The sequence below is a fragment of the Calidris pugnax genome, unplaced genomic scaffold, assembly GCF_001431845.1.
Source record: "Calidris pugnax isolate Ruff unplaced genomic scaffold, ASM143184v1 scaffold20, whole genome shotgun sequence".
Taxonomy (NCBI): domain Eukaryota; kingdom Metazoa; phylum Chordata; class Aves; order Charadriiformes; family Scolopacidae; genus Calidris; species Calidris pugnax.
Genome location: NW_015094510.1, coordinates 18216300 through 18240686, shown reverse-complemented (window position 1 = coordinate 18240686; position 24387 = coordinate 18216300). Strand labels below are relative to the sequence as shown.

The following is a 24387-nucleotide window of genomic DNA, read 5'->3' as shown; positions in this document are numbered from 1 at the left end:
CCCTGGGGTCATTTCAGCAGAAGGCAGATGCTGACACGTGCTGGCAGGGCAGTATGAGGTAATTTGCTCTGTCACTCAGTGCCACAGACTGAATTTGCATCTCCAGCCCATGTGAGAGACTTTTGATGAATGCTTGGGTTCAAATACACTTTTTATGTTTGGTTAATTTAATTCCTTTTTATTATTGAGATCCCCCCCCCACACACACACACAAAACCCACAAGGCTTACCAATCAGATGCTCCGTGTTGTTTTTCTTGGGTGTCTCTCTCTGGGGATCCATCCCAGTTGGGGGAAGCTCTGGTCCCCTCACAGATGAGACAGCAGCATACCTTGAAACCGCGGAGCACTCGTGCGAAGCGCTGAAGAGAGAAGCAGGGTGAGAGAAGCAGAAATCCCCACTGGCAGGAGAGCCCTCTGGGAGTCAGTTACCCTGGTGAGAGGGGGATGTTTACAGAAACAAAGTCTTGCGGATGACGGTTGTCTCTGAAGTAACTCCATGGTCTTCTGTGGCCGTCTTCTGGCCAGGGAAGTACTTGGCCCAGGTGGTTTTACACCCCACAAAATCCAAATGATTTCTATGCATCAGTAATACCTGTCACCAGAGAGAAAAAACAAGACAGGACAGAAGGAGAAGATGAAGAGGGCAGAAGTCCTATGAGGAGTGGCTGAGGGAACTGGGGCTGTTCAGCCTGGAGCAAAGGAGGCTGAGGGGAGACTTCATCGCTCCCTGCAACTACCTGAAAGGAGGGTGTAGCCAGGTGGGTGTCAGTTTCTTTTCCCGAGTAACAAGTGACAGGACAAGAAGAAATGGCCTCAACTTGCACCAGGGAAGGTTTAGATTGGATATTAAGAAAAAATTCTTCTCCGAAACGGTTTATCAAGCACTGGCTGCCCAGGGAACTGCTTGAGTCACCATTCCTGGAGGTATTTAAAAGACATGTAGACATGGTGCCGAGGGACATGGTTTAGTGGTGGACTTGGCAGGGTCAGGTTTATGGTTGGACTCAATGATCTTAAGGGTCTTTTTCAACATAAATGGTTCTATGATTTTATAAAGCCAGAGGATACAGACCGAGTACTGCTCCTCTGCTGTACGCTTCTGAGTATCACAGGGTCAGCTACTGTTCAGTTCTCAAACACTGGCAGCATAAATAATCCTCCAGGTGAGGTCCCTGTGCTGTGCAAAATAGCTCATCACACACTTCTTGATACTGCACATCACAACAGGCCGAACCCTGTTGTGCTAAATAACCTAAACACTGCAGTAGAAGCATTTCAGCTCCAAAGCCTTAATATTTTTTTTCCCCAAATAAGACTATTCTTCACAAAACACTTCTTAATCTTGACAATCAAACTAAGCACAGCATTTCAGATGAAGCCATTTCTGAAGGCTGCAGGAGAGCAGCAGAGAGTTTGTCTCTCAAAGGACACAAACCTGTTCCTTGTTATTTGAGAATAAATGGGAGGTGGCTTTCCATATGTAATTTATGAGTTTGACATATACCTGCATTAAATATATGGCTGTTTTTTGTGGACATCCATCATCTAGAATATCTTTGGGAAGCTCTGGCTCCAGCTTCATTTCACTTCATGTCTTCATCCCTGCCAGTACTCACATTGGCCCCAGATGGGTCATTCCAAGCCAGTTGCTCTCCAGAGAATCCTTTCCCAGCCTCACAGAGAGGAAACGACACCATGGAAAGGATGTTTTAAATCATAGTGAAAACCATAAGCACAAACAGCTTGCAAAACTGGGATTGACTTGGTTATTGCCAATGCCCTCATCAAATATGTGGTAATATCCCTCGGAAGTCATTTGCGGCACTTTCCTAATTACTTGGCTTCTCACACTGAGCTGTAAGGTCAAACCTGTTCAGGACAGATGCCCACTAGTAGGGCAGCGAGGGTGAACAGCTACAAGAAAAATATGTTTTACTTACTCCAGAAGCAAAAACATAACACACAGAACTACCCCCCCAATACCTTTTTTTTTTTTTTTCATTTCAGAGCAACTCTTTTATTGAAAATAACTTTATTTCAAGCCATTCGAATGCCATAATCTACACAGCTGCTTATACCATCAGATAGATGAGCAAAACATATTAAAATCTAACAGAAATAATTGCTCCCTGCTGTTTATTGATAATTCCCTGGGGTGCCTGTAAATATATCCCTTGAAAGGTGGCAAAAGCAGATGGTGTTTTTCTTTTACTTTCGTGAACACCACTGTATTTGCTTCTCCAGCTTAACTTCAGCTGCACTTTTGGTCCCCCTTTCAAAAATTGGAAGTCAAAGGCTGGACAATCTTAAGCCCTTCTCCTTGGGGCTGTACTGGGGCATGTGGGTAACTCGTGTCCTGAAGTGCTTTAAAATACTCAAGAGAGGCAAATACATGTAGGCTTTGGGGCAGAGTAATTTACACGGAGAGCCTGGTGCAGCCCTGTGCCACTGAGCCGTGCCACAAAGAAAACCAGTTTGAGTCCAAAGGCACTTGAGCAGGAGCTACAGACTTAGAAGCAACATTAGATGGATGTGGTTGGGGTCGGTGGCAGCTCAGCTGTTTCTGCAGCGTGCTGATCCAGCCGAAGACTTCAACTTTTCAGCTTCCATTCCAAAAGCAGCACAAAGGCTGGGGTCAGGCACGATGATGAGGTGCTTACCTGCAAACGAGCCGTTTCCCAACAGTTCTCTACCTTTTCCAAAGGCAACAGTTCTTTACAGTTGCCCTAAAATGTCCAGTTGCACCCACTGGTCTCACCACCCAGTTGCAGAGACTGAATCCTACAGACCAAGCAGCTGCTTCCAAATTTGTTAAAACCAGAACAGGAATTCTTCCACACGGCCATTTCTAAACAGTGCTAATCCCAAAGGTATGGAAGAAGTCATCAGGCAGGACTGAGGCGCATGAGATTTGCATATAGCAAAGTTGTGGGTTTCAGTTTGTCTTTTTCTGACCTTTTTAGGCCCATAATATTTTCCTTCCCATGCACTGGGCTTCGGTCACCCCCTAAAGATCTCTCAGTCTAGTTCTTTCCTGGCCCTGAATTCTGCACCCAGGACAGACACTCACCTACTTGTCTCAGGCTCATCATTCCTTTCCCCAAATCAAAATTTAGAAGGGACAGGGCATAAAGGAGATTAACACTACCATCCTATATTGCTCCTCCCCCTTGTGAAAGCATCAGCTTTCCATAGCTGAAGATGGGGAGATGACAGGAGGCAGCCCTTTAGCTCCACCTCGCCAGAGCATGAGTACACGTGAGCGATGGGCAACCAAAGGGCTGGCTCCCATTGCAATCCAGAAAGGACAGAAATTTGCAAGGATGCAAGAACATTCCCACCACGGCAAGGTTCCTTCCAGGCCCAGCCAAACTCACAACTCTCACCTGCACATCAGAGGAAGAGGAGGGCAGAAAAATCCCTCCGTTTCCCTCATATTTTCTACCGCTGCAATTAAAGCACTTGACAGAAATACTGAAACTCCTATTTGCAAACACAATCCCAATACGCTCTTAGTTGTTCCGAATAAAGATTTTATTTCAAAGGACATTCCACCACACCTTATCTTTGCAGTCTGTCAACGCAGCTGAAATATCGTAGTAATAGCCAACGTGAAAAATGAAAAAATCATCGTTAGTCCAGAATTAAGTCATACAGCAACAGCCCTTTCCCAGCACGGGCTCAGTGTAAGCTCCAGCACGGTTTGCCTCTGGAGCAGACTTTTCCTTGGCTTTTTAACAATGGTGCTCAAGTAAGCATGGAAGACCTCAGGACAAATGACCCCCTTCAGAAATTCCAAGGCTGGGTCACAGGAGTTTGCTGCAATGCAGAACACAGACTTTATTCCTGAAGAGAAAAAAATTAATAAAAACCAATTTTACATTGAGAAATTGAAACAGCTTAATCCTAACCACTGTAAAGCTCCATTTACAAAATCCTGCTCAGTATGATTCGGTGAGAACCAGAGAGCCCATTCCAGACAAAAGAATTTGACAGCTTAATGCTTCTTAGCCTTCTTGCTCACTTGTCTAACACTGATGACAAGCTTCCATGTAAAGCTACACCAGCTGTGCATGAAATACTCTTTTCTGGGCGAAGTGGCTAGACACCACTTAGCAAGTACACTGATCAGGAGAACAGCATTTAATACAGTGGATATTCACTACTTCTCACCTGTTTTCATTGGCCAAACTGGGCTTCGCAGTTTCTTGGGTATCTCTGAGTTGTCACATGTTCAGGCAGAAAAAAAATCAACCCCCACCCCATGACCATTCAATAGATGTTTTCAGAAACAGACATACAAACTGCTTACTTTTTGATAAAACACTGTATAACAGCTGATTTCTGGTACTTGGTTTTGACTACAAGGTAACGTGAATTAGTTTAAACTTTGATTGCCTGATGGGGAAACTAGGACTCAAATCAGAGATCAAACTCAGCACCTCAGTAAGGTTACAAAACACTTACTGACTTTGAACTATTTTACATTCACATCTATGGAACAAAAGCCAATTTGCTCTAGATATCTATGTTCTTATTGTCTTCTTCTCCCACTGATCTACAAATGAGAAGAAAATCATACTGAAAGTTGAGAGAGATTTTTTCCCACGGATTTCTTGAGTCAAGATATAAGGCACTAACTTTAAAAACAGTTCAGAGTGGAGAATCATTAGAATTAGAATCATTAGAATTCAAAAGGTTTCACAAAATAAATAAAAAAAAGTAAAAGTGCAATTATGTTTTTATCTTTAAAGTAATAAAATTAATAATTTAAAATGCAAGACTCCCCAACTGCTGACACAGTATTGACACTTTAAATTTTTTATCTAAACACCTCATAGGATATTTCTATGGCTACTCTTTAGGAAGAGTTAGGAAACCAATTTTGTAATTCAGTACATAATTCTGCATCATAAAGGAACAGCATAAGCAAGATCAGACATTAGGAAGTGTCTTAGTAAAAACAAGTTTATTCATCTGCATTCTAGGCAAATACGTAAATAGTCAGCAAAGCCTTTTTACCATGACTGTAAACTTTTTATTTAAAAAAATTGTGTTAAAAACCAATACAGGAATTTCCGTTAATGTTCTAAAAAAGTTTGTTCACATCTTGAAAGAAAATACATTAGCAACATCTCCCAGCAGAATTCATCTTTAAAAAAGTAAAACTCTAAGTGCAGAGCTTTTCTACAGTATAGTATCCTCTACGTTTTAATTTAATCACAGGATTGAATATCATTCGTCTCTATTGTCTCTAGAACACGATCAAGAGTTTCTCTTAAATAGATGATATTCAATGATGTGTTACACATTGCCACAGGTACTAACATTATTAGAAGAGTGCACAACTGAATTTCACTAACAAAGCAAGACCTTTTTATATGCTGCGTCATAACCCTTCCTAACCAATACAGTTAATTTAGCTATATGCCTTTAAAATCATGTACATTTTCCAAGGAAAAATACTAAAAAAATCCATGGTCCAAATTCTGCTCCCGCTTATATTCACAGGGTAACATAAGCACCATCAGGTCGTGGTTTATTAGCCGAAAAGCGTAGAGAGAACCAGTGAGTTTATGAGTATAAGGGAGAGAAGAACTTGACCCATGTCTGTAAACATTCACAAAAGTCTGCAGTCAAAAGTGCCGGATAGGCAGCCTATCCGCAGTACAGTTAGTTCATTCACAGAGAGGTGTGGGGGCAGGGAGAATGTTAGGGAACATTATTTTAGAGGCAAATTAAAATGCTTTCAGGTACTTTGGAGAGACATACTCTCCGCTAGCTAAACCATACTCCAGTAAAACATAATCCACGTCTACCCAAATACAGCACGGCATCATTTCCCAGCTCTCCTGGTCGGACTCAGGCAAAGGAGTACTCAATTCAGCAGCGAGTCCGTGACAGTATTTCAAAGCATTAAGAAGACCCCCACGCCCCCTGTGATCTAGCCCCCCCTTAACACGCCGCTGATGCCAACAGGAGAACCTCACACATACGAAGAAGATTCAAAGAACCATAAACTGACCTTGATCTATGCACACACAAGAAGCGTGCATCTGAGATGGAAGATCATCTACAGCTTTAAGTTATCTAGTTTCAGTCTAGACCTCATTCTATATTCACCACATATACCATATAAAATATAATAGAAGGATAGGTGCTTATACACACTATTAAGTATACTTGTTCTCCCCGTTCAGTTTGACAGCCAATTGCTCTATTTACATAAGTGTCTGTTTGAATGTTCCTCATCCTGTAAGACACCAAACATTCAACTCATAAGCTACAAGGAGAGTCGAGGATGCTCAGCATTTCACAGGATCAGACCCTGAATCGATTAAATGCAATCACAAATTAGGTTTGACATCTGACACAGCCTCCTGGAATCATTTTACCCTCATGTTTTCCCCCTCTTTCCCCAATTCAGACCATGTTCCCACTAATGCGGAGACAGCCTTCCAAGTGAATAGGATCAGGCTCTGTCAAGCAGCCACTGCAGTCTTTAAAAATCTCTGGTATTTATTGCCATCCACTCTGGGGCAGGCTCGTCTGCAAGGAAAATGGTGTTCCTGGTGTTGATGGATAGTTAGCAAAACCTTCAGGCTGAGCTGTATAGTTCTCCAGAGCAGAAGCAGAATGTGCCTTCAAGGAAGAGAAGAAGTTAGGAAACAGCACTGATAAAAAACCAAAGAAACAAACAAAAAGCTAAATCAAGCAAAATTTCAGGCACGAAACCAGTCCTACTCAAGCCAAAACAAAGTATTGTCTGCAGTATGCAAAGAACAGAGAGGAGCAATGCACAGATGTTAAACTGTAGTGCAACTATTGCTCTGAAACACCAGAGAATGAGGAAAGCAGCTGGATTACGAGGAAAAATGAAGCGTTAATGGCATTTGCTTTCCAGTGGAGTAAGCCACAGCTGATTCGGCAGGCAGATCTTAATCAGGAGCTGTAGTATTTCACCAACTTTGAACTTTATCTTCATTGCTTAAGTAGCTAAGTGTTAATTTTCATGATTGGAACTTGTAAACAAGAAAACTGATGTCTCCTCAACACAATCTGTGTACATAGACTTCTACAGAATAACTATATTCCTGAGCTGCAAAAGCAGCATGGCCTAGATTAAGTAATTTGCTTCTGCCAGTTTATTTCCCATGATACTCAAGGACATCTGACAATATTTTGTATACTGAACAGGACTTAGACACATGCTCCATTTCACAGAAGAGAGAAAATATTAATTCAAGACACTCAACTGCCTCTTTCAGTCTTTTGTTGAGAAGGACAAATTTCCTACCAGAAGCACCGTACACTGGCAATTTGAGTTGTTCTTTACCACCATCCTTGTAATCAGTTCTCAAACAGGTTAGGAATTTTTAACCATTTACTGACTTAAACTAATCTCAAGAAGTTAACACGCAACAATATACTCAATCAATTACCAGAAGCAAAGCAGTATTAACAAACAGGCACGTTACCTGTAGCAGTGCTGACTGTGCAGCCGCACTGTGCTGCAATTCCTGCAGGGAAGATTGTGCGGCACTTTGGGGAAAGCCAGGGATACCAGGGAGGGATAAAAGACCAGGAAAAACTGCATTTCCCGGTGTCTGTAGTCCAGAAGTCAAGCTGAAAGAATATTAAGATGTGGCTATTATTAAGAACATCTGCATCATGTTTTATCCTCTCTCTATAATGTCTATATAAATTAGAAAAGCACCTATTTTTCTAAACCTCATAAAGGCCAGAATTAACGAACAGAAGCCCAGTCTCTACCCACCTATGAATTATTCATGCACACACAAACCAAGACTGTCTGGAGCACACCTAAGAAGGGAACTCAGAAATTTTTGTACCTCGGCTGTGCCTACAGTTTGCACACAAAAAAAACTTTATAGACAAAAAGTTAATGTTGAGTTTATGTTGAGTACTTCCTTAAAACATAGGAACATCTAAGATATTGTCTGCTATTACCTGGATGTGTCAATGGATGCCCACGTGGAATCCATTCTTGTAAAAGCCTAGGGAGGTGCCAAGTATCCTCATCTGGGAAATAAGATCACTAAGCACCTCACTGGATTAGACTGTCAAAACGGGGACTACTGAGGAAAACCTATTCAGTAACTACTCTACCAGTTTCTAAAGACAGGTGGAAATCTACTGGTGAACTAACTTTAAAAATTATCTGTAATTACTAACTATGAGTGACAATCATGTCTACGCCTAAAGTAAAATCAGTGTTTTTCAAGAGAAAAAGAAATGGTTCTGACCTCCTTCAGAAACAGAAACATACCCAGCCTGTGCAACAAGTGCAGAGTTGAAGTTTGAGCTAAAGGCCGAGGCAAACCCTGGCAGGACCGGAGCCGGAGATGGGGCTGTGGCAGCTGCCGGCAACGGTGCAACTGCTGCTACTGCAGAAGATGCCTGGAGGCCAGGGAAAGAAGGGAGAGCAGGAGTGACAGAGGGTGTGTTAGAGACAGGAAAACCAGGGAAGGATGGGTTTGATGATCCCAGAGGTCCCTGGGCAACAGAAAAAAGGGAAGGGACGGCACTGGACAAGTTAAGCGAGAAGGGTGGAGCGGAGACTGCTGCTGAGGCGGCGAGTCCTGAGAGAACGGCGGCGGTGGAGCTCGCATGAGGGGCAGACACGGCTGAAGCGGTTGTAGACGGAGCAGCTAACAAAGACCCTGGGAGAGTGACGGGTGGCGTAAGTGCTGGATTACCAGTAAAGGCAAAGTTACTGGTTAGAGACGTAAAAGGAGGGAGTCCGTTGAACACGGGGGCGATGGGAGCAGAGGAGCCGTGTGGGGCGAGGGAAATGGAAGCCAGAGAACTGGAGTTGTTTAGAGGAGCGCTCAAAGAGGAGAGACCCGACAGCGCCGGATTCAGGGAACCGGGTAAACTGACTGGCACTGAAGCCGCTGAGGTGTACGCACGCCCAAGCGCTGACAGCCCTATGCTGCCATGAGAAGGGCCACCTGAATGAGAAGGACCTTTAAAGGCCGAGAGGGTAGGACTTATGGGTTCTGTTTTGACCATAACTGGGATACTTGTGGCAGCTGGGGCTGATGACAGCTGCTGATCAGGATTAGAAGGGCTCGTGCCATGCAAGAGGGAGGCTGATGAGCCACAGTTGACTGGCATAATCGATGGCGAAGTGGTTAAAGGTGACTGTGCAGGCAATGTTGGAGGAGTGGAACTAGAATTGGCCACAGATGGGGATGGAAGACCTGGAAAAATGGCCAACCCGGGTGTGGAGGAACGCTGTGGGGTGGGGGTGGCTGATGGAGTATAGCATTTGTTGACAGAGGAAGTGGGAGGGTCAGAACTTTGATTAGCAAGAGCAGATAAAGAAGCAAGCTCGCTTGTCATAGCAGAAGGTAAAGCAGATGAATTGAGTAATGAAGTGTCATTTGATGTCAGAAATCCCTTTAAGACAGACAAAATTGGGTTAGGCAAGCTAAGCGAACCAGGAATGGTAGTGGCAGGAGAATTAGCAACTGTAGATGGAACAGGACTAGAAATCCCTTGGGCGTTGGGAGGCAAGGACAAAGGGAGGCCAGCAAAAACTGATGACAATGGAGTGGGATTATTAGCAGAAGCAATTGAAGAGGTTGCAGAGAAGGGGAGGCCAGCAAATGGAGCAGCAGCAGATGCGAAAGCTTCACTAGGCGCAGGTGTGGCGCATGGTGTGGTAGAACCTTGCGGAGCTGGCGTAGCAGTGGGTATAGATGCCAGCCCAGAAAAAACTGCAGGGATAGGGGTAGAGGTTGCACTGTGAACAGATGTGACAGGAACACCAGGCAATGAAAGGGATTTGATGACAGTAGGGGTTGGGGTGGATGGCTGAGATGTATGGATGGAAGAGGAGACCTGTCCTGGGAAAACAGGAAGGACAGGGGTAGACATGTTCATCCCAGATATGAGTGGAGTTGCAGGTGCTAATGGATGGCTTATTGCCTTGACAGGTGATGGGGTAGGGACTGGAGTAGCAGCAGGTGTTGAAGGATTAGAACCATGAGGAGTAAAGAGCTGATTCGCTTGTGCAGAAAAAGCTGCAAAGAAACAAAACTGGTAAGAATACTTGAAACCGTCAGAAACGTTTGAAATCAACACAAACACATTTTATACAGCATTTCAAAATATGATGCACAGACAATAGCTAACATATAATGTCTGTATATAAACAATGAACCACTGGAGCCTATGAAAACAAAACAAAACCGTACGAACAAACACATCACACAAGTCATACATCACGTAGCCTACCACTCCTCTTTAGAACACTTTGTGACATCTACTACCTCTTCATGATCTCATGCAAGACAGTTAGATACTCAAATATACTCTGTAAGAATGTAAACACCCTCCCTCTGGTCGCTAACATCTGGCAGTACACCAACCAGATCTAATATTCCATTGGCATCAGATCACCTGGGCTCCTCTGCATCCACTGTCACTGAAGGTCAGAGTTTCCTTCAGAACCAGTTAATTCAATGTATCATGATTTCAGAGAAGTTTAGTCAACAACTGAAGAAAGCTGATTTCAGGTGCTGGTATTTTTCTTTCCTTCAAAATCAGGTCATTCTCTTCACTGTGTTTCCTTCAGATTTTGATTCTAAGAAGGTACACTTTTAAATTCATGTATAACGCTACAGCATTAAACTAACATTGGCACTTGACCTTATCAACAAGTATTTCTTTAAGTCTGAAGTCAGGTGTCTATAATCGAGGCAAGCACCTGCCACTAGGAATACCAGCTTATGACAATCTTCAAAGTAAGTCAAAAACACATCAGTCAAGCTGGAGGAAAAAAAAAGGCAGGCACACTGTGAATGGGGATGTGGGAGTTAATGGAAAGAAGCTGCATTTATGAACACTGGCACAACAAGAGCCTCGATATGCCTCTGTCTAGTTTCCTGTAGAATGTGTGTTAATTAATCATTCCTCTCAAACAACCCTCATGCTTTATTTTACTTTTAAAATAATCTGTTCAACTGTAAGCAAATCACTGATCTAACCAGTCAAACTCATCACCCTTAACTCTGTAACAGCTTAGATTTCTCTCTTGCCCAAATTCTATACACACACAGAGAAACCCAGAATCTTTAAAATCTTGGACCTAAGTTGATATGACAAACTCTTGTTTTATGCATCTTGAAGCTCTAGAACTAGCAAGCTTGCAAACAAACTATTTCCTTTTACAGATTCTTTTCCAAAAACCTACACCCAGATTGCTCGGCTCCAGATTCTGTCCTTTTCTCATCCTGTTTCCAAGCTGAAGGCTTATCCTACAGATCACAGTTGTTAATCCTGACAGCCAAGATTATCATCATCATCATGCAATATGACCCAGGGCTGTTACTGAATTTCTCCTCCTAAGAGATTTTATTCCTTACACTGTATTCATTCAGTTGTATAAACTACCTTGTAAAGACATGCAAACTTTAAGGGGTATATACAAATAAAGTGATTCTTTGAAACAGCAACATTTCTGTAGACCCATCCCTGGGCATAGAGGAGAAAAGACAAAGCATAACTTTTTTCCCCCCCCGAGAAATATTTACAAGAGCTAAACCTATCATGGTCATTTTATCTACTTTGGGTATTTGTTAACATGCCTGACTCAATCATCAGTAGATTCTCAGTTTCTAATTGTCAAATCTAACGAAGTGTCATCAATGCCTTTGTGTAAGTAGTTCATAATGGGATTTATTACTATGATTTCTACTAGCTGCATGAAGTACCACACAGATAGAGACCAAAAAAAAAAAAAAAGACCACTCTTCTGCAAAAAGAATTGGAAGGGTAAGACAAAAGTGTAGGCAAACATACTTGGATGTAACAGTCTGGGATAAGACATTCTACACATGAATTTCAACAAACTACAAACAACAAACCCATCTCTCTAGTATTCTTAGCTTCCCATTGCAACTAATGTATGAAATCAAAATGTGAATGAGTTTTCAAACAGATGCCCAAAGTTTTAACAACTGCAAGGACATTAATGAAGTGTTTCAGTGCACTACATTGCAAAGCATATTTTAATTTAGTTTTTCATATAGTTTTTCACATACTTATATGCTGAAGAATATAAAGCCTTAATGAGCTAACACAAAAGGTTGAATTTCAATGTTTCGATGCTTTTAAATGCCAAATGCCAGAGATGATTTTTTCTGCAGCTCTCAAGGGATCTTATTCCAACTGTAGTTAGATACTTAGAGGCTTAACGAAAATCCCACTAAACAAATACGTTTTTTACATTTTCTGAACAAAGATACAAACAACACAAAAATCCCCTGTGGATTTGCAATTTACCTTGATTTTGGGAAGGCTTTGCCTGGCTGGAAAGATCCTCATTTTCTAAACAGAGAACAACAGCTTGTTATTTAAAAGCAAATGAAACTCCAGCAGCAACGATCCATTCACAAGGAGTTAGAAAAAACACCATCAACATTTTTAAAGGTATGCATGCTTTACCTGATACCACTTGATTAGCAGTGTATGGAGGAGGAGCTGGTAAGCCTGGAGCTATGACATTAGCCATTGGAACTAAGCCAGCATTGTTGTAAGCACCTACAAGAACAAATGCAATACACATTTCAGTTGTTAGAAGAACCTGTACCTAAATGAACCAGTAAGTGTCTTTCCCTCCTAAGACATTCCTTCACCAAAAAGCCAGACCAGGTAATCATCCAGGCTGGATGCTGACTTTTGCCAATGTCTGCCTGACTGACATTATCACGACCCAAATTTTAGTAAAGGCAGTTCTCTTGAAAGAGCCTGAAAAAGTCCTGTTTCAATTCCTTTCGGTTTCTTTTTGCCTGAAAAACTCAAAGGGGAGGACTGATTCAGAGTGCCTGCAGCATCATTTGTTCTTTTTCTATTCCTAACTTAAAAGCTGCTGCAACTCTTCATTTAACATTAAAGCTTTGACAAACAAAAGAGCCAGTGACCATGACCAGCCTTCCAACACTAGTCATAAAATTCAAAGAAAAATATCCCATCTCAAAGACTTAGTCAATCATCTTCTGTATTTCTTTAAATGTTAAGAAATTCAAGTGGGTTAGCAAATTATTTTAATATAAAATACTTATTGCACTTAAAATATTAAAAAATACCTTTTTTTCTCTCTTATTCTTTGGAGAAACTCAAACTGTTGCATAGCTGTGGTATACAGTTCTGATTAAGAACATCAGAATTCACAGGAACATAAATACACTTCACAGTGGTCCAGAATGAATAATTTTAAGAGCTTAAGAAATTACACTTAATGTGAAAAGGTAGCACTAGAACATTACTCAAAGTGCAATAATTTGTTATACATAATTCCTTTCTGGTTTCACACTTTCATAATACTTCTACCTAATGTTAAGATTTCTTGCATGACAACTGTTGGCTGAAAATCAGAAAAGTAGCTAACAATCATTGCAACAGCCAGGAAGGAAATGTTAAACCAACACATATAAGAGGCAGAAAATATCTTTCTGACCACTCTGACCATTGCTTGAAAACAATCACATGTAACAGTTTCACGTCAGTATCTGCAATCTCATTTAACACATTACGTATATATCTAAAAATATATCATCAGTTATGAGTTCTGATGTCACATTTATTTTTTTTTAAAGCCATGCTGCAGCCTAATAAGGCTCTGAAACCTCAGAAGTGTTTTCATATCCTAAAATGTACTAATTCTTACATCCAAACACAGGCCCAATTTTGTGCCCTGACTAACTTTGGAAACGATTTGTTTAATATAAATTTGTGCTAGTCTACAAGTTTCCGGTACACTTTCTGGGGAGCAAGGCATTTCTAGAGGAGTTTACAAAGAAAGACTCAATCTTAGCTGAGGCACAAGGTTAGGAACAGTCAGACCAAACAGAGGAAAAGGCAATCACTATGTCCTTTCTGAGACTGAAACCTACATGCCCAAACTTTTCTCTAAGGAAACTGTTTTCTCTCCATTGTGACAGAGAGAAAGTAAAGCTGAAGGCAACCAAGGAACAGATTACTCCTTCAACTGAGAAACAGGTTACTGTCCTTCAGCAGGCTGTGGATGCTCTAGTGGAGGTGTCCCTGCCCATGGCAGGGGAGTTGGAACTAGATGATCTTTAAGGTCCCTTCCAACCCAAACCATTCTATGATTCTATGAAGTTCCTACATGTTTCCACCCACTTAAGGGCTGTGCTTGACCATATCCTAAGTTAGATACAACAGCAACAAGCCAACAGACTTGTCAAGACAAAGTTCAAACTTTGGTCAAACGTTACAACAAAGGCAAAGCCCTTGTCTTGTCTAACGTGCACAACGCCTCCCATCAAGGAATATTTTGTCATCAGAACAAGATTGTGAATTATCTTTACAATGTAGATATTGGGAGAAGAATACAATATATTTCTCTTTTTATCAACTCTGCAGTCATGACAGGAAGAAACCAGTACCCAGAGCAAGCTTACGCAGCACAAGCCAATTTCAGATATGACCATGGTCAGAAAAACTGACACTTCACACTTAAAAGGCAAATGGATGAAACAATAGCATCAAGCTAAAACACATAGAAGCCTTACTTGGTGCAATAGTCGCGTGTGGCCGACATGGTGGGATGGGGTATGGAACTGGTTTGTGTGGATTGTAGGTTGATGGAGCCTACATAAACAAAAAACAAACAGAAAAAGCAATAGTGAAAGCATTACCTAATGTTTCTCAGACAAAAAGTTAACATTCAGATACTACTACAGACAGCTGTTCTTCACTGGAAAAATACGTGATATCAAATTTCTTCATAATATCCATTGTGACTGCAAATATTTCACTCTTTCTGAAAAGAATGAAACAAACATCACTAGTGTACCTTTAGATTATAAAATAATACTGAAAACAGGTGGGAAAGGGAACTCCTTTCTGTCTCATAGTTTTCACACTCAGCAGTCTTGGAACTGACTACTCATTTTAAAGATTTAGCACATTTAAAACTAACAAATACTTATTAAGGTACTTGTCCCCACAGTTTAGTGGGAAACACCTCATAATAAAAGGGAAAACATTTGGACAATAGTTCTAAGTAGTATCAGGTCCACTGAATGTTTGTCCCACATACTTAAAAAATTTGAAAAACAGATCAGCTGTGTTGTTAAGAAACCAGAACCTCGTTCTCAGGCACTGCTGTAATTCCAGTTTCCAAGATGCAGATATTTCATACGCTTATGTGGGAAACGCTCAGAGATTGTAATAAAAAATTGCATATATTTCTATCTAAAACTTCTACTAGCTCATGATGAACTACTAAAAATGCTTTTAGTTTTGTCTTCTGCTACTGTAATTTAAATTCTGCCTTCAAATGCACACACATTGTATCCACTAGAGGATCTTATCCCCCCAGAGATATAAACCAAAGCTTCTTCGCAAGTTAAATAAAAAACCACTAGATTATATTATCTTTATTATATAAGTTTAGCTTTGTTTAAATTGCTGCCCTACAGTCTTCTTGCAACATAACAGCATTTTGCATAAAAGCCTTATTGAACTGGCTGGTGGATGGATTTATTTTTTTTTTTCCTTAAAGTTTCGTTTATTTACTCATTTATTAGACGTACTGGTTTGGATGGTCCGAGTATCCGAGCTGCTATTCCCTTTCCTTCATTAGTGCATTCTTCTGTATCCTTTTTGATAGGGGTTCCCTGAAACAAAAGAAAATTAAACTATGGATTTAGAAATAAATCTTGCTTTGTAATTTCTGTCATATTTGATTTTTTTTCTAAACTACATATGAGCTTTTGAATATTCTGAAAGTGATACTTAACCATGCTTGTTGGGAAAAAGAAACTTTGTTCTAGGCTTGTAAAAAGACAAATAAGAGCATTCCAGTAGCTTGGTTTATAACACTGAGCTTTTGTAAAGAGATACATATTAAACAGCCTGTGTTTCTGACAGAAAGCTGCATTTTGATTTGTGGACATGATAACTTACATTTTACAGTCCCTTAAAGTATTCACAGGAAATACTTCACATGGTTGTTCAAGAACTACACTAAAATTAGCAGTGTTACTATAGTGACCATATTAGCTCATCTTATCAACCTACCAGTAAGGTTGTTTATACCTCTCTTGATTCTACCAAATATTGCTGGAGTTGACAATGTTTTCCTTATATGAACAATATCTTATTTATGCAGTAATCTTTACTTAAAGTGGCAGAGAAAGAACAGGCAAATAAAAATAATGCATGTGCCCTGTAAATTTGTAATGAGGCACAAAAAAATACCAAAACCATTGCGTTTGATTGCACTCCTCCTTCCATACATATGAATCCTGGTTTTGCTTATATGATAATTAATCCTAAATCAAGGATGCTGTGAAAAGCAAAGTATAGGATCACACTTACTGGGAAAATTCCATTTATGCGGCTTGGTTTGCCCTTGGGATAAGGGTTGCCTGGAATCATGCCACAGGATGATATCATAGCATGAGGAGCCTTACAACCTGTTTTTGAAGCCTGCAAAATAATCAAGAAAGGACATTATTTGCTATCAAATTCAATGCTTTATAGAAATGAATTACTGTTTCATGACACCTTGACTGCATGAATCAACCTACATGGAACAATTCAAAGCTTTGCCTCAAATCTTCTTCCCAAATAGCCCAAATAGTGTGAGGTTCTGCTAAAGTCCCCTTTGTTTTGAATAGTTCTACTCAGACCACTTCTGCTTCTACTGAGCTTGGCGTTAAGCACTTGGTGTTCTCTAAAACACATGCAGGCTGTTTCCTTCAGCATTGGCTGCAATTCTGTATCTCTCCATATGATCCTAATGCCTGACAGAAACTTCCCCTTTTTTTTGGCACATGTATTACATAGCTTTTATCTTTTTGCAGCTGCTTCTTTCAACTTGTCTTCCACCAGTAGTTCCCAGCAGTCCTCATGGTAAGTCCTGACCCCACAATGACCATAAAAGCGGAAACAATAATGTATTTGACAGAATCAAGGATACTAGAGTATCTTGGGTACCTGTTCAAGAATTCTTCTGCATCTTTTCTTCTCTGACATATTAATTCTGAACAGATCTTCAATAAGGCGATAATTCTGAGCATCAACAATGTTGCTATAAGTAAAGACATTGACGGATGATTACTGTCGTTCCATATGCTCATCAGAAATAATGCACTACTGAAAAGCGATCAACACTTATTCATCCAGTACACAACAGCACATTAAAAAAAACACAATTAGTTCAGATCATAATATTGCAATTATTGTTAAAGTAGAAACTCAGGGCTTAAATACAGTATTCATATTTTTAAGTGAAACACGGTATTAGAATGAGATACCAATAGGGAGTATTAGAATTAAATATCAATATAGAACAATGGACAACGATAGCTAAACTTTATGGAAAAATAACTACATCAACAAAATAAATTCTGCATCACAACAGTTCATTAAAAAGCTTTAATTGCTACTAGCACACAATTCCCAGCACAGCAGAAAAGCAGCAGCTACTCAGTTTTTCCACTGTTTCCTGCTAGACTGGTGGAGAAACAAATTTTCATTTTATTTACTCCAGAATGAAAAAGATGAAACTCCTGGCAATTCTCTCTACGTTCTGCAGAGCTAGTGAAACCCTTCACACAGTTCCAAAAAGTACCTTTCCTTTCTCCTTGCTCCTCTACCAAAAATAACATTAGACACACCAAAGACAACAAAATGTGCAAGTACAAGGAACCTAATGCCTGATTCTACCTGCCTTTTTCAAAACCCCGACCACAACACCTTTACTGCTGTCAAACATGACCTGCCCCATGTAAACTACTGGAATTACAGCCCCAAATGGAGGACTCCTCAAATGGAATCAGCAGAATGTTGAACAAAGACATGAAAAACACCCCAAAGAACAATATTAAAATGACACTGAACTTTCACCTTTGTTCTCTAGTTTTGAGTAGCAAAGTAAATAGTGTGTGGATTTGGGTTAGGATTTCCATATCATGTCTCCCTTATTATGCTCTTGCACTGTAGAAATCCAATAGCTTGGAAATTACCAGGCTTTCTCTCCACACCAGCTGAAGTGTAGCAACTAAAGAGTCTATAAGCTCCAATCTCATTTCAAGAAGTAGAACAGGTTAGTTTAACGTGCCACTGAACTTCCCTTAGTCTACTCTGTTTTGTCTTGGTCTGAAAGAGACTAGGAGCATTCATATAGCTTCTTAAAGCTCAACTCTGAAAGCAAGATCATGTCTATGTCCTCAGCCTTATTTGTTTTATAGATGTTTACATAATGAATTTATATGCCAAAAAATGTCCAAGCTGGCTGTAATATATAGCACTCACATGCAAGGCAGACATACTTAATGCAAAACAAAAAAAAAACCAAAACCAAACAAAACAAAAATCAAAAAAAATCAAAACAAAACAAAAACCCCAAACAAACGAACAAAAGATCCCCAAAACCAGAACAACAGTTCATATAATAAATCCCCTAAGACAGGCAAAAGAGTTCCAATATAAACACATGAAAAAGGTAGGTCATTTGAAGCAGCTGTGTTCAGTAAAAAAACCCAACTTTCTGTACAAACATACATTTAGAATATCCATACACCTTTTATAGACATTAGATTTGTAAACCAAATGTGTCAATTTAAGATACGTATTTACTTAACTCGTTTTTACATATGGAATATTTAGAGGGTTTTTCAAATGCAAAAGGGTCAATGCACAGAATACTCTGGTCTCAAGCCTTTTACATTTCAGTGAGCAGAAGTAAGCCTAAGGGCCTCTTCATTCTCTACAAGATTTGAAGACCACTGTAAAGATACTGGCAAAGTGGCAGTTTTCCAGCAGGGAGAAGCCCACGTGGCAGCATGATCAAGACTCAGATGAACTATGGAATTTTGCACAATGCCTACTTGTAGTTCTTCTTTTTACAGCCCCATCAATAATGGATTTGTGCTTTACCTTAACTGGCCACAGTGCTTCCTTACAGAAGTATCTTAAGTTTTATATACTGAAACGTTAGTAAAAACAATACAACTTAAGGGAATATAACATGAGAGATACTTACGATGCTAAGATTTCAAGGGCAATAAGTTTATCTTTACTGAATGTGAAGCAATTGAGAATATTAACCATTTTCGATGCTGGAACTGCCACTATTTTCTGAGAAGTAAGCAAGAAAGAAAAAACAGTTTATATAAAATAAGACGCTACAATAATTTTAAACCCAGAATGTAACAGGATATAATGAAATATAATATATTTCAGTAAACGCTTAATATTGTCTCCCTCCCACTGGAAAGGAGACTTTATGCACTAAGTACTGGACAGACAACTGTAAAGAGTACTTGCCAAAAGCAGAAAAATTAGGAAAGTTAACAATTGTGAAAAAGGGCGACATCTATTCTTGTGATACACAGGAAAGTAAAAGATACTTCAGTCAGAAAAGATACCCTGGTTAAAAGAATGACATTTTCTATTTTGATACCATTGAAAAAGAAAAGAGATGAAGAGGGAACTTTGAAGATTAAAGGGCAGACTGACCCATCAGTTGAAAAATCACATCACAAAACTAAAATAAGAGTAAAAGGGCAAACTTACTCTACAAGATTATGCCACAAGAACTTACATGTTGTGAAGCCTTTATTGCCTTGAGCTGTGGTTCAGCCCATGAAAAGTATCTCAGTAACTCAACAACCTGGAACAGAAAAGCCCTCAATTAATCTTTTATATATATTAAAAAATTATGCTAACAGCGTCGATACAATCTTTCCATTTTTGGTGTATAGTGGTATACTGCTAAAATACATGTGCCTGTCTGTGATGTCTGATTACATCAATGCCTACCAGCATCTAATGTTCTTTTTATTTCTAAGTAGGCACCTAAAAATTCTAAGTTATGAAATGAAGTTTTTCTATAGAAATATTGGAAATACTTAAAATAGTATATGCACAATAGTATATGCACATATATGCACAATTGCCACAGTATTAGAATTAAAAAAAAAAAAACTTTATGAAAAAGATGAAAAAGCTTCTAAACCTTCAGCATGTCAAACAGACGTCACCAAACATACAAAAAAAAGAAAAAGGAAAAAAATCTACATAATACCAAAATAAACTGGATACTTATTACCGCATCCCAATTTAGAAAATACATGCAAAACAATCCTACATTTCATGGTAATTAATTTCTCCAATTTTTCCCACACAACAGGAACGAAAACATAATGATTTTGATAACAAAGTAACTTAGAACTATTTTTAACAGATGAATGCTGATATAATAATGGGGAATTAAATGTCCACAGTTAATAAATAAAAAAGCTAGCATGATCAGCCTCAGTATGATTGGAGCCGTTTTCTATTACTAAATCCACAAAACCAATAGCTCTCATTAGACCCGAGACAGTGTTGACTTTTACCTGTTCACTAGAAAAGTATCCATGAACATATTCAATGGCTTTTAATTTGTACTCAGTCAATACAGCCTAGAAGATATAGAAAAAAAAAGCATAATTAGTGCCTCAAAAACTGTAACTATACCACAATCACCTGCTAGAATAAGCCATTAATCTAAATATAGACTAATATAATTATTAAATATAAATAAATTAAAATATTAACCTTTCTGTTGCCTTACAAAGTGACATTTGCATCATTTATACTGCAGTATTCCTCAGTAACGGAATACTTCTTAGATAATTGAGAGAACAATGAAAAGCAGAGGTGTATTTTAACTCTTCTGTTTTAAAAAAATAGTCATTTTTTTATTTATTTCATTATGCTCTTTTTTTTGTTGTTTAAAACTGCACTGACAGAACACCATCATCACTCTTCCTTTTGCCTCTAAGGTTTACATTAATTTTACATTAAAGAAGATATTACAGTTCATTCCTGTAAAATTTATTTAGATGGAATTTATGAAGAGAATTTATGTGAATTTATGAAGAGATCTGGTAACAAGTCTGTACAGACAGAATTAAGTATCCAAGAAAGCCTGCTCCAGCAGGTGGTGATGTCTTATCATTACTTTCCCATAGCTCAAACTTCAATATGCAATTATACAAACCCAAGGAAGCACAACAGTTAACACAGCACTGGCCACTGCTCTTGACTCAGTGGCAACCTAATAGCCAGGGCTTCCTCCCTCTCCTCCCAGGCAGCTCACTGACAGACACACAGGATGTAAATAGGACAGGTAATTCCTGCCCTGAACTAGCACACACACCTTTCTCCCCCAGTTTCCATGGGCCCCATCAATTGACAGCTCTCAAATCACCCCCAGCTTCACTCACACACCCATTTCTACCTTCTTCCCAATAGCCCTAAAACCTACCCTTGTTACTACTTTTTTTTCCTTGCTTTTCCACACAGACAGACTTGAAGTTCTCCATCACTGCAACCCGACTGTGAGTAGCACAGATGCACAGAAACCCACTCACACACTGATCGAGACAACTCCCTCCCTTTCAGGACCTCATTAAGAGGCCAACACTACCAGACACGCTGAAGCCACCGGGGAAAAAAAACTCTCTTCATGCTCATTTTTCCTTCTCTCCCTTCCTTATTTTCACATATTTTGAAAAACAAGCCTGGTATGTCAATATAGCAAATTCATTACCAAAACAAATGTCATTCTTCTTCCTTAAATCAACAACTGAACGACTTAATAGTAAGAACAAAACCAGTGCTGCTATGTTTACTTATTTAAAAAACACCCCTCAAAGTTAATTTTTTTTCTAAATCAAAAATATATATGGGGAAAGATAGAACTAAGCTACACATTAAGACATTTAAATAATTGTTCCTGTTACTTGTAGGACTGAAAATGGAACACACCAACACAACTGACTTGTGAAACCCAGAATAAAGAAGGTTCTACCACAGAGCTAGAAATGAAGTTTAAACAAAGACCTAGAAACAAAGGCACAAAATAAGCATTTGGAAAACGAATGTTACACTGGAAGAGCACAGCTATTATTAACACAGCACAGCACCGATCCTTAGATCAACATCAAGTCGGGCTTACGGGAATAGAGGCAGATAGCGTACAGGAAACATAATTGCCTAAAATCACATGTCAAAAACCCTTTTGTTTGAAGTCTTTAGTAATCACAGAGCGTATTCTGATGGGCCGCACTGCAGCAGTAAAATTTGAAACATTAGTCCCTCCCATCATCAATTCTCAGAAAAAGTATTCATGTGCTATCTGTTCCTTGATTTTTTTTTGCCAGATTTTCCATAAAAATTTTTAGGTTGGGAGGGAAGTCCACGCCCTGAAATATCTTAGTCTGTCACATTTTTAGCTGGTCACACAGCATCAAACATGTTTTAGAAAGGAGAATTTCTGACCATGACCTTATGTAAAAATGCTGTGATAACAAAGACTCCTCAATAGGGCTTTTGTGTACAGTGGTTTATACCTCAAGGTGTTCCAAAATAATAATACTACAACTGCAGCCATCACCACATCTCATGCTGAAGAGAAGCTGAACTGAAATTCAACTCTGGCACCCAAGGCCAAATAAACAAAATGACCTCTCCGAGACAACCCATCATAATAAAAAATACCTTTCACAAAAATGCCAAAAAGGATTCCTTTTCTGCCATAAGACAATCTTATCAGAAACAAGCCCTTCATTTTCACGCCAAGACAGCTTTTAGCAGGACGCAGAACTACTCTACTGTGACACTGAAATCACCTCTGCTTAATTACAGCAAAATACGTCATCCCAGGCTTGTACTTCCCACGCAAGACAGGAACCATACTTCTACTAATCTGAGAGGTTCTGAAGGATCCAGACACTTTTTCAATCCCCTTTTTCACTTCCAGCATTCGGGGAACTGTCCCAACCACCAACCTCTAGCCTCCCTGTTAAAAGCAGACCTCTGTGCAGAAAGAAATGAGAGCACCTGCCAGACACCAGGAAAACCAAGTTGGTATCTCTGCTTCCCACAACCAGGAGGTATTTAGCTCAGGGAGTTTTTAAACAGGAGATGCACAAGCACAGTCCAGAGCACGCATCAAAACCCAGATCCTGGAGGATTGTGCGCACACACTCCTACACTGTGGGAAATGTGGCTTTAAGTACAGAAATGCACAGCTTAGAAATCACCTCTCTCATGTCATATTTGTGTGTTTTATCTCCTAAACCACTGTATAAAAGGTGGATACCTCACACTATAAGACCCCATCTCCAATTAGGCCAAGCAAACACTGTCTCTCCTCCCAAATAAGAGATAGTTGGTGATTTTGGCTTTTTTTCCTCATCTTTCTTGACAGCAAAAATGCTGTGATGAATTTATTAAAGTGCTTATTTCAAATGAGCATTCTTCCAGCACATGGCGTTAGTGGTAGCGCTCCAGACATTTGATCTCAGTTTTCTAAGAAAATAAAAGCATCTCAAAGAGAGCAAACATCTCACAGCAGCTTTACACAGTTATACCTGACACACAAAAACTACGGATACACCAGCAACACAGGATTACACTTCTTCACATTCAGGCAAAATTTAGTCTTTATTGAATCCTGAAGTGATTCTTAAACAACACGAACACCTAACCCGGTGTATCCACTAAGAGGAAGAGTCTACCACCAAACGGTTAAACTAACATGCAAAACGAGAAGTTACCTTTCTAATTTCGTCCAGCACGGTTTCAAATGATTTCTTATCCATCTTTATTATTTCATTCAATGGAGATACTTAAAATATGGAGGAAAAAAAAAATTAAAAAAAATAGAATATATATATCCAGGCCAAAGATTTTACTGACAGTCTTTAAGCATTCAAGGGGAAAAAAAAAAAATTAAAAAAAAATAATAAAAACCCCGAAGAAGGCAAGAAAGGCAGCCTGGGACCTCCTCGGCCCCTGGGAATTCAGCGCTGACGCCTCCGCAATGCTGGACACGGCACAAGAGACAAAGGCAGGCCGCCAGCCGCGGAGGGCACCCGCTCCCGCCCTCTGCAGCGCTCCGCGGCTCTTCTCCCGGCGCGGAAGGAAGAAGGGCCCGGGGCAGAGAGAGAGAGAGAAGCCGAGGCAGCGGCAGGGACGGGGGCGGCCGCCCAACGACCCCGCCGTTCCCCTCAACACGCGGCGCCGAGGCCCGGCCGGCCCGCACCCGCCCGCGGGGCGCCCCCGCACCCCATAGCTTGCTGCGCCGCCGCCCGCTTTGGTTCCGGTGTGTGAGAGGCCGAGGCGCTTCCGAGTGGGGCGCGGGGAGGGGAGGCGGAGGCCGAGTCGGGCCGGCGGGGCAGAGGGCGGCGGGCAGCCCCGGGCCACCGACAGCGCTCCGCCAATCCTGCCTCTCCGCCGTCGCGCGCGTGTGACATCACACCGCGGAGCCGAAGGCCCCTTTTTTTCATCACTGCTCGCCCTCAACGATGCCTGAGCAGAAGTA

At 40.3% G+C, this 24387-nt stretch overlaps 1 protein-coding gene across 5 annotated transcripts; it reads right to left on the bottom strand.

The window, feature by feature from the left end:
* Positions 1-3526: 3526 nt before the first annotated feature.
* Positions 3527-24319, bottom strand: PROSER1 (proline and serine rich 1). 5 transcript variants are annotated; one of them, XM_014966050.1, is made up of 13 exons: positions 23621-24319; positions 20411-20476; positions 19615-19683; positions 19054-19148; positions 17004-17097; positions 16383-16493; positions 15596-15679; positions 14570-14648; positions 12480-12575; positions 12318-12362; positions 8293-8423; positions 7481-7628; positions 3527-3848 (listed from the first exon to the last, which is right to left on the bottom strand). In XM_014966050.1, exons 1-11 carry the CDS (start codon positions 23663-23665, stop codon positions 8329-8331), a joined length of 879 nt encoding a protein of 292 aa, XP_014821536.1. In that variant the 5' UTR covers positions 23666-24319; the 3' UTR covers positions 3527-3848; positions 7481-7628; positions 8293-8328. The 5 variants fall into 5 exon arrangements, with proteins under 5 accessions (XP_014821536.1, XP_014821534.1, XP_014821533.1 ...); XM_014966048.1 differs by having other exon boundaries at positions 8293-10054; positions 23621-24316; XM_014966047.1 differs by lacking the exon at positions 3527-3848 and adding an exon at positions 4953-6644 and having other exon boundaries at positions 8293-10054; positions 23621-24315.
* Positions 24320-24387: the final 68 nt, after the last annotated feature.

Bases quoted from the DNA above. Each gene is read 5' to 3' on its own strand.
- PROSER1 (XM_014966047.1), bottom strand. From the start codon at position 23,665: ATGGATAAGAAATCATTTGAAACCGTGCTGGACGAAATTAGAAAG. The intron at 19,149-19,614 runs GTAAGTTCTTGT...CTTACTTCTCAG, and splicing joins CAATAAAGGCTTCACAACAT to AAAATAGTGGCAGTTCCAGC. The intron at 16,494-17,003 runs GTACCCAAGATA...ATTATTTTGCAG, and splicing joins GCAGAAGAATTCTTGAACAG to GCTTCAAAAACAGGTTGTAA.